A 10,057-nucleotide genomic window follows, 5' to 3' on the forward strand; every position below is an offset into this window, starting at 1 on the left:
GTTGGAATGGCAACATTCGACCGAAAAGCTTGTTAAAAATGGTGTTTTGACCATTCCGCATCCAAGTAAGGTAACATCATGGGCGGACAACATGTCGATATGGCCCAGCATAACAACATCCAAGATCTTTTCTTATTTTATTGATTCCATGGTCGGTGGATGGGAATGCAATTAATAACCTGAAAAGCTCTGAGGCGTTTCAGTACCTCCATTCAGGCAAAGGGGGCTGTGTACTTTTACACGATATGGGCAGTTTAATTTACCTAAAGGCCGATGTTCAACCAAGCCAGTCCGTTAACAATTCAGCGCATAATGCCTGGGTTTTGGTTACCAAGACGGGAGATGTGGAGACTGCAGGCTGTACCTGTATCGCCGGACCCGGACGTTCCTGTAGCCATGATATAATGATGTAGCCAAAATATTAACCATAAAAACTGTTTACATTTGCTTGTACTCGGGATGAAGTAAACATCTGTTGAGTTTTTTTTAACATAAATTGTTTGATTATGTTGAATTAAAAACCCAGAAATGCAGCGGGTATTTTCTTTTATTATTCTTTTCATATTTTTCCAGATTTTTTTATATAAGTCTAAATAAACTCAGACATAAAGGGGTTAAACATTGATGTTAATGGCTGCAGGCCCAGCTCATTAATTGTTTTGAAAAGTAACAAAAACGCTCTACCCTCATCATACCCTTGTTATTTTGATTTACAAAATGTTTTCTCTACAACAAGTCAATTGTGCTGTGACGCTCAAACCATTATTTAAAAAGTGTGTGGTTTTTGTTTCTATCTGTCTGCAGGTAGAAAATGCTGTGAGGCAAGGGAAGACAGGGCTTGCCTGCACTGATGTGCAGAATTGCTGGAATGCCGGGACAACAAGCAATACTGGGCAGCAAAAAATCAGAGATGTGTCTTTCCAAAGACACAGCAGAAATAACCTATACCAACCAGCATCACAGGCATCCTCCTCCAGCATAGTTTCTACACCTAGTCGCAAGGTAAAAGTCCATGAGACACTGGAAGAATGGCAAAATCACTGTCTCTCCACACCAATAGCGGCACTTTTTACTGCACCTGGCAGTGGACTAATGCAGCTCACTTTTAACACCAGCCTCCCTGCTCAGTCTGCCAAGACATCAAAAGCTCCACTGCCCCTACATCATGGTGATCACAGCACACAACTTGAATGTGAGAAATGTAGGGCATTCTACACCACATACATTGACATGACCACAACCCAATTTATGTACATTGAGCAGCACACAAAAGAGCAGAGCAGGGAACAACTGTGGCATGACATGCGACGGGTACGGATAACAGCAAGCACAGCCAAGAATGTGCCAGTTCGGGCTACCACAGCACCAGACAAATTCTTGTCTGAACACCTCCATCCTACCTTTCACGGTAACGCAGCAACCCGGCAAGGAGCAGAGGGTGAAGAGCACGCCAGGCAATACCTGCAAGACCAAGGTCATGACATCAATGTGAAAGGTTTGGTGGTTTGCCCGAGTGAGCCATGGCTTGCTGCGAGTCCGGATGGTGTCATGAACAGAGACACACTACTGGAGATCAAGTGCCCTGTCTTAGTCAAAAACCAGTCCCTTACTGAAGCACTTGCTGCTAAAAGCAGTGAGATCAAACGCATGCCCACAGGGGAATTCCATCTGTCCTTCAATGGGCCAAAGGGATATTACATGCAGGTGCAACTGGTGTTAGAATAATGATGAAATTGATTCTTTTATTCCCAATGTATGTACAGGGAGACGGCCTAATGTATGGAGGTCTTGCTCCCAATGTGTAACCAAGGGTGATGCCAAATGTAAAGAGGCATATGTTAACCACACAGATATGTTATGCATGGTTTTATGATGTTGGAAATATATAGAAAATGTAGTGGAGGTTTTATAGAGAACCTTTATACTGGACTTTATAAGAGCCACATGTAGAACAGAAGCAGCAAAGTGAAATAAAGAAGTTGTTTATATGGCCAAGAGACTTTTATAAAAAGTTTTTATTTTACAACTTTTATGTATTAGCTGTTGATAAGGCCGAGGAGCCTAAAGGAGGTTTTTTTTTATACAACTTTCATGAATGACTTTGTAAGCATGGAAAAACATGACAACATGATATTGTAAAAATGTTTTACTTTGATTCATAGCAAGAATGCAGACACATGGTTTGGTAAAAATGTTTTATTTGGTTTTATAGTAAAGACATGGAGACAAAGACTTTGTAAAAGTATTTGATTGAATAATTGAAATGAACACGCTGAGATATGTTTTAGGCAATCTGCTTTATTAAAAAGATGAAGAAAAACACTAAGTCATATGTATAAAAGTCATTTATAAATGTAACCAAGTATTGAATGAAGAAACAGGTTTTACCCAGGATGATGTCTTGCAGACGAGACGAAGGAGGAGATTAAGGAACCAAGCCAGAAGAAGAAGAATGAAAGAATACAGAGCGTTATATACTAAAATGTTGAAGGAATTGAGGGAGTTGACAATCGTTCAAAATCTAGGATTGGATGAACTGTGCCTGTGTAATTGAATATGTGATGAAGAGGTGTGATAATGAAATGGTATATAAGGTATTGATCTCTGTATGAACACCAGAAGCTGAGAGCGTTATGCTGCTTCTCCATTGCTTGATGATCCGAGCCTGACATCTGCTGGTGACACTTGTGAACTGCCGCTTTTGTTACTTAAGACTTTTTCTTTTTGTAAACTTTTATTTGATTGTATGTAAAACTTTTTGTTATTGGAAAAATAAATCTACTTATAATTGATTTATAAAAAGAAATCGTTTGCCACGTCTCTGCTTTCTAAACGAGTTGATCTGAACCAGACACGGAGGGGGTCTGTTCTTCTAGAAAGTGAGTATGAATATATATTTATGATCTAGTTAAGGATTCGACCTGCTTTACCTAGCCTGAGGTTGTAAACTAAAAATAGGTAGAAGGTGTGTGGGATCTAGGCAGATTGTACACCAAATAACACTGGGCATGCACTGCCCCGGGGCTACGGCAAGCCTTGTTGGTGATTTGGAGCAACACTGAATGTCTGCAGCTCAACGTGCTCTACGACCCAACCTTTGTTGAGGGACATATCTCAAGGCTACACTCCTTCTATTTCACCCACATGTTGCCAAAAGTTGTCGATGACTTTGATGATGGAAGGCTGGAGTTGTGTTCCAGATACATGGATGTTGTAAAATCAGCATGACCTGCTTATGTGTACTGGGGGTGATTAGTCATTCCTTTTTTAACCCCTTGTCCCTTGTTGTCACAGATTTGTGACAAATCCTTTCTAGCTTTTATTTATTTGTATCAAACTGATTTATTTTCTTTTACTTACTCTTATTTATTTTATATCAGTCACTTATTTCTTTATTTATTAATTTTATTGATTTAATATTTTATTCCAGTCTTTTTCTTTTTGTGATATTGTGAGATTTTTTTCCTGTATTTACTTTGTTTTTATTTAATTTAAAAAAATCATACATTAAGGAGTTAATGAAATTGTCCCTTTGTTATGGAATAGGATCAATAGAAATTAATTCATTTCTTCTCAAATCAATTTGTTTATTGTCATGTGTCAATATTTACAATACAAGAAAAAGAATAGCACTCAAAAGGTTTTTTTTTTTTTTAAACTCTGTTTTGTCTTATCAATAATCACAACACCAGAACGGGAACAATAACAATAAATGTACACAGGTTTTTATAGCTGAAATTATTTATATATATATATATATATATATATTAAATATATATAAAATAAAGGAATATGTACAATTAAAAAAAAAAAAACACCACCAGAAAGGGAACAAAAATAAATTTACACCGGTTTTTCTAGCTGAAAGTATATGTGTATATGTATATGTATGTATATATATATATATATATATATATATATATATATATATATATATATATATATATAAAAAGGAATATGTACAATAAAAAAACAAACAACTGCAGGTAACCCCGGTTTTACTTTTCATAGGGACTTAAACCTCATGTGGCAGTCGTATGAGTCTGGACCTCATGTTTGCTAAAGCATATAAAAAAAAAAAAGTTGTTTTATTTAACATTGAATTATTGTATGTTTGCATAGTACTCCTGCTTTTGCATTTGACTGATTTGATTAATTTTGAGGAGTACAGAATGTTTATTGTGCAAGTGAGATAAATAAATGCTCCCACTTAGTCTAGAAGTACAATAACCATGATGTTTCCGCACAAGGCCTCTGCAGTTGTTTTTGTCAACATGGGGGCAGGAGAGCTGTCAGTCGAATGAATGTGAAAAAGTAAGTTGCCTTGTTACCTTAATAAAAAAAGAAAAGAAAAAAGTAAGTGAGCTATTTAGTTGTAAATTTGAAAAGTAATGCGTTACTTTACGAATGAGTTGTAAAAAGTATGATTCTTATGTAAGTCAAGCTCCTTTGAATGTGCCACCCCCAAGAGGGAAGCAGGTGGTGAGCGCTGGGATCGAACCAGCAACCTCCTGCATATGAGTTTGATGGTTTAGACCACTGGACCACCGTAGCCCCTCCCCTTTGGTGTGTTTTGTCGTTTAATCACAACGATGGCGTTATTTGAGCTGTTGACAATCGGATCTATTGAATTTACAACACGTGAAATCATCCACTTCTGCCGACATACATGAAAGTAAGTGGCCGGTGAATTGAGGGAACTTTAAAGTTACTTACACAATGTGTTATATCTGATATGAATAAAACTCCTTGTCTAAGTATAGTGGGAAAGGGGTTGTTTTTACTGATTTGTATAGGCATCCGCGTGTATTGCACAAACTCTACATCTGTATTGGTTTGCTGCTACTTATGTATATTTAATAATATGTCTGAAACCTATAATAAACAAACACACGCGGTTGAAAACAGTGAATAGTTGTTGTTGTTGTTCTGTATACATACGATGAGCGCGTCTTTCGCTGGCCCAGCGCCAACGTGAGTCAACGCCGCGAGAGCGTTTAGATTTGGGAGTTGATCGCGTGATATACGCTGACCGCTCTAATGCTGCGTTCACACCAAACGCGAATTGAGCGTCAAAATCGCGTCTACCGCGTCTAGTGTCACGCGCGTACATTTTGTATGCATTCGCGCGTCAGCAGAGAATTGGACGCGCGTAGAAATCGAGCGCTGGAAGCGAAATTGACGCGCGTTCAAGGCACTCCAGGAGAAATATGTCATAAAACACCACTCTGCCTCTTTTCATTTTCATTAAACATATATATTAAGCATTAATAGCCACACAAATGTGGTACAGGCAACTCCTACATTATCTTCACTGCATGTAGCCTATGTTTAAATATCCTTAAAATATAAAGTTATGAAACTTCTCTTTGCCCTCAGTCAAAACGATTTGGCAGACAACAAATTATATATTCATGAGAGCAAAGCTCGGCCGTTAGATCTACACAAAACGAACCACTACAGGACATCAGAGCCAGCGGCAGACGCCAGAAGGACTGGCCGAGGAAAGGCTGCCTTCGCCGGGGTTATGAGCAGTGATTGCCCGGTGATCGCCTGGATCTCACAACTCCAAAAACACAAGATTATTTTTTAAAATAGGCGCTCTCTTTATAAATAAACCACAGATTTGAGCTTTAAACAACTATATTCCCACCTGAAAACGTCTTAAAACTACATTTTGTGACACAATAGTACTGTTTTTAATTTATGCAGGGTTTCTCATACACGTCACTTTACCACGTGACAGCAGCGAGCAGCCTCCTGATTGGTTAACGCGGCGCGAATTGACGCCAAAGTTCAAATTTTTCAACTCCGGCGTCAGACGCGAATTCGCTTCAAACGCGTGAATGCACAACAGCACCATTCGCGTGTAACGCGCGTATCGCGCAAGACGCTCAATTCGCGTCCAATTCGCGCCATTCGCGCGAACTGGACGCGCGAATGAGGCGGATTCGCGTCCTTCGCGCCGCGCGTAACGCGCCTTCCGCGCCGCGGGACCTCCAGACGCGCGTCAACGCGCCTTTCCATTGACTTAACATTGAAATCACTCGCGCCAGACGCTCTATTCGCGTTTGGTGTGAACGCAGCATAACCACAGCGGCGTGGGACTAGTCTGACCTGTGTGGCAGTACTGCGAAAGAGTTGAACTAACTTCACAAAAACGAAAGAATCTTTGTCCATTTTTCTGTTTCGTATTCGTTATCACTACGTTTGGCCAATAGCAAGGCTGCGTGTTTGCATAAGCTGCAAAGCATTATGGGTAATACTACCGTTGTGGATTTTAAAACGGCATATTAAGCAAATAAACGTACAATTTGCATTCGTCTTATGGTTCATATGTCTATATTTGATTGTGCAAGTATAGCAAACGTGTAAAAGTCGCAGGCTAAATTTTATGTTACCGTCAAAGAGAAACAGAGGTCGTATCGGCGGCATATATACTCAGCGACAATTCAACTGATTCTGGTAAGGGACCAATTGCAGTGGTATTCGGACATATTCTTCCTTGCTTGCATATGGATAATATGCTAGGATTTCCTGTGCAGGTCAGATGGTCGACCCGATTGGCCCTGTAGGCCCTTGCCAATATATGTGTGTATGAAAATACATGCATATATATGTTTTATTTTAATAAATTAACTTGTAAATAAATACTGTGTTTTTAGCTTGCTGCCGAAGCATCATTTCTCATTTTAATGCAGTTCCATCATTTCTCATTTTTAATGCAGTTACACTTGATGCTCTAAAATAAAGTTTATCCGACCAGACTTTGATATCTCCATCCAAAACCGTTTCTCCCCTCTCCCCTCTTCTTGAGATCTTCCCTGACCTTGTACCCTATAGACGAGTGTCCCGGGCACTTCCGGTTTACTTCCTGTTTCTGCCAAGAACTTCCGGCCCAGGCTGAGTAGTAGTGTAAAAATGGCGTTGGAATGGCAACATTCGACCGAAAAGCTTGTTAAAAATGGTGTTTTGACCATTCCGCATCCAAGTAAGGTAACATCATGGGCGGACAACATGTCGATATGGCCCAGCATAACAACATCCAAGATCTTTTCTTATTTTATTGATTCCATGGTCGGTGGATGGGAATGCAATTAATAACCTGAAAAGCTCTGAGGCGTTTCAGTACCTCCATTCAGGCAAAGGGGGCTGTGTACTTTTACACGATATGGGCAGTTTAATTTACCTAAAGGCCGATGTTCAACCAAGCCAGTCCGTTAACAATTCAGCGCATAATGCCTGGGTTTTGGTTACCAAGACGGGAGATGTGGAGACTGCAGGCTGTACCTGTATCGCCGGACCCGGACGTTCCTGTAGCCATGATATAATGATGTAGCCAAAATATTAACCATAAAAACTGTTTACATTTGCTTGTACTCGGGATGAAGTAAACATCTGTTGAGTTTTTTTTAACATAAATTGTTTGATTATGTTGAATTAAAAACCCAGAAATGCAGCGGGTATTTTCTTTTATTATTCTTTTCATATTTTTCCAGATTTTTTTATATAAGTCTAAATAAACTCAGACATAAAGGGGTTAAACATTGATGTTAATGGCTGCAGGCCCAGCTCATTAATTGTTTTGAAAAGTAACAAAAACGCTCTACCCTCATCATACCCTTGTTATTTTGATTTACAAAATGTTTTCTCTACAACAAGTCAATTGTGCTGTGACGCTCAAACCATTATTTAAAAAGTGTGTGGTTTTTGTTTCTATCTGTCTGCAGGTAGAAAATGCTGTGAGGCAAGGGAAGACAGGGCTTGCCTGCACTGATGTGCAGAATTGCTGGAATGCCGGGACAACAAGCAATACTGGGCAGCAAAAAATCAGAGATGTGTCTTTCCAAAGACACAGCAGAAATAACCTATACCAACCAGCATCACAGGCATCCTCCTCCAGCATAGTTTCTACACCTAGTCGCAAGGTAAAAGTCCATGAGACACTGGAAGAATTGCAAAATCACTGTCTCTCCACACCAATAGCGGCACTTTTTACTGCACCTGGCAGTGGACTAATGCAGCTCACTTTTAACACCAGCCTCCCTGCTCAGTCTGCCAAGACATCAAAAGCTCCACTGCCCCTACATCATGGTGATCACAGCACACAACTTGAATGTGAGAAATGTAGGGCATTCTACACCACATACATTGACATGACCACAACCCAATTTATGTACATTGAGCAGCACACAAAAGAGCAGAGCAGGGAACAACTGTGGCATGACATGCGACGGGTACGGATAACAGCAAGCACAGCCAAGAATGTGCCAGTTCGGGCTACCACAGCACCAGACAAATTCTTGTCTGAACACCTCCATCCTACCTTTCACGGTAACGCAGCAACCCGGCAAGGAGCAGAGGGTGAAGAGCACGCCAGGCAATACCTGCAAGACCAAGGTCATGACATCAATGTGAAAGGTTTGGTGGTTTGCCCGAGTGAGCCATGGCTTGCTGCGAGTCCGGATGGTGTCATGAACAGAGACACACTACTGGAGATCAAGTGCCCTGTCTTAGTCAAAAACCAGTCCCTTACTGAAGCACTTGCTGCTAAAAGCAGTGAGATCAAACGCATGCCCACAGGGGAATTCCATCTGTCCTTCAATGGGCCAAAGGGATATTACAGGTGCAACTGGTGTTAGAATAATGATGAAATTGATTCTTTTATTCCCAATGTATGTACAGGGAGACGGCCTAATGTATGGAGGTCTTGCTCCCAATGTGTAACCAAGGGTGATGCCAAATGTAAAGAGGCATATGTTAACCACACAGATATGTTATGCATGGTTTTATGATGTTGGAAATATATAGAAAATGTAGTGGAGGTTTTATAGAGAACCTTTATACTGGACTTTATAAGAGCCACATGTAGAACAGAAGCAGCAAAGTGAAATAAAGAAGTTGTTTATATGGCCAAGAGACTTTTATAAAAAGTTTTTATTTTACAACTTTTATGTATTAGCTGTTGATAAGGCCGAGGAGCCTAAAGGAGGTTTTTTTTATACAACTTTCATGAATGACTTTGTAAGCATGGAAAAACATGACAACATGATATTGTAAAAATGTTTTACTTTGATTCATAGCAAGAATGCAGACACATGGTTTGGTAAAAATGTTTTATTTGGTTTTATAGTAAAGACATGGAGACAAAGACTTTGTAAAAGTATTTGATTGAATAATTGAAATGAACACGCTGAGATATGTTTTAGGCAATCTGCTTTATTAAAAAGATGAAGAAAAACACTAAGTCATATGTATAAAAGTCATTTATAAATGTAACCAAGTATTGAATGAAGAAACAGGTTTTACCCAGGATGATGTCTTGCAGACGAGACGAAGGAGGAGATTAAGGAACCAAGCCAGAAGAAGAAGAATGAAAGAATACAGAGCGTTATATACTAAAATGTTGAAGGAATTGAGGGAGTTGACAATCGTTCAAAATCTAGGATTGGATGAACTGTGCCTGTGTAATTGAATATGTGATGAAGAGGTGTGATAATGAAATGGTATATAAGGTATTGATCTCTGTATGAACACCAGAAGCTGAGAGCGTTATGCTGCTTCTCCATTGCTTGATGATCCGAGCCTGACATCTGCTGGTGACACTTGTGAACTGCCGCTTTTGTTACTTAAGACTTTTTCTTTTTGTAAACTTTTATTTGATTGTATGTAAAACTTTTTGTTATTGGAAAAATAAATCTACTTATAATTGATTTATAAAAAGAAATCGTTTGCCACGTCTCTGCTTTCTAAACGAGTTGATCTGAACCAGACACGGAGGGGGTCTGTTCTTCTAGAAAGTGAGTATGAATATATATTTATGATCTAGTTAAGGATTCGACCTGCTTTACCTAGCCTGAGGTTGTAAACTAAAAATAGGTAGAAGGTGTGTGGGATCTAGGCAGATTGTACACCAAATAACACTGGGCATGCACTGCCCCGGGGCTACGGCAAGCCTTGTTGGTGATTTGGAGCAACACTGAATGTCTGCAGCTCAACGTGCTCTACGACCCAACCTTTGTTGAGGGACATATCTCAAGGCTACACTCCTTCTATT

The 10,057-nt window shown here is 39.7% G+C and overlaps 1 protein-coding gene across 1 annotated transcript; it reads left to right on the forward strand.

Annotated features, from left to right (window-relative positions):
- The first annotated feature begins 4,559 nt into the window (after positions 1-4,559).
- On the forward strand, positions 4,560-9,718 carry LOC307133579 (uncharacterized protein). The gene is made up of 2 exons (XM_079828682.1): positions 4,560-4,675; positions 7,731-9,718. Exons 1-2 carry the CDS (start codon positions 4,670-4,672, stop codon positions 8,640-8,642), a joined length of 918 nt encoding a protein of 305 aa, XP_079684808.1. The 5' UTR covers positions 4,560-4,669; the 3' UTR covers positions 8,643-9,718.
- The last annotated feature ends 339 nt before the right edge of the window (positions 9,719-10,057 follow it).

This window comes from Gobio gobio (assembly GCF_949357685.1).
Source record: "Gobio gobio genome assembly, chromosome: 11".
Classification (NCBI taxonomy): Eukaryota; Metazoa; Chordata; class Actinopteri; order Cypriniformes; family Gobionidae; genus Gobio; species Gobio gobio.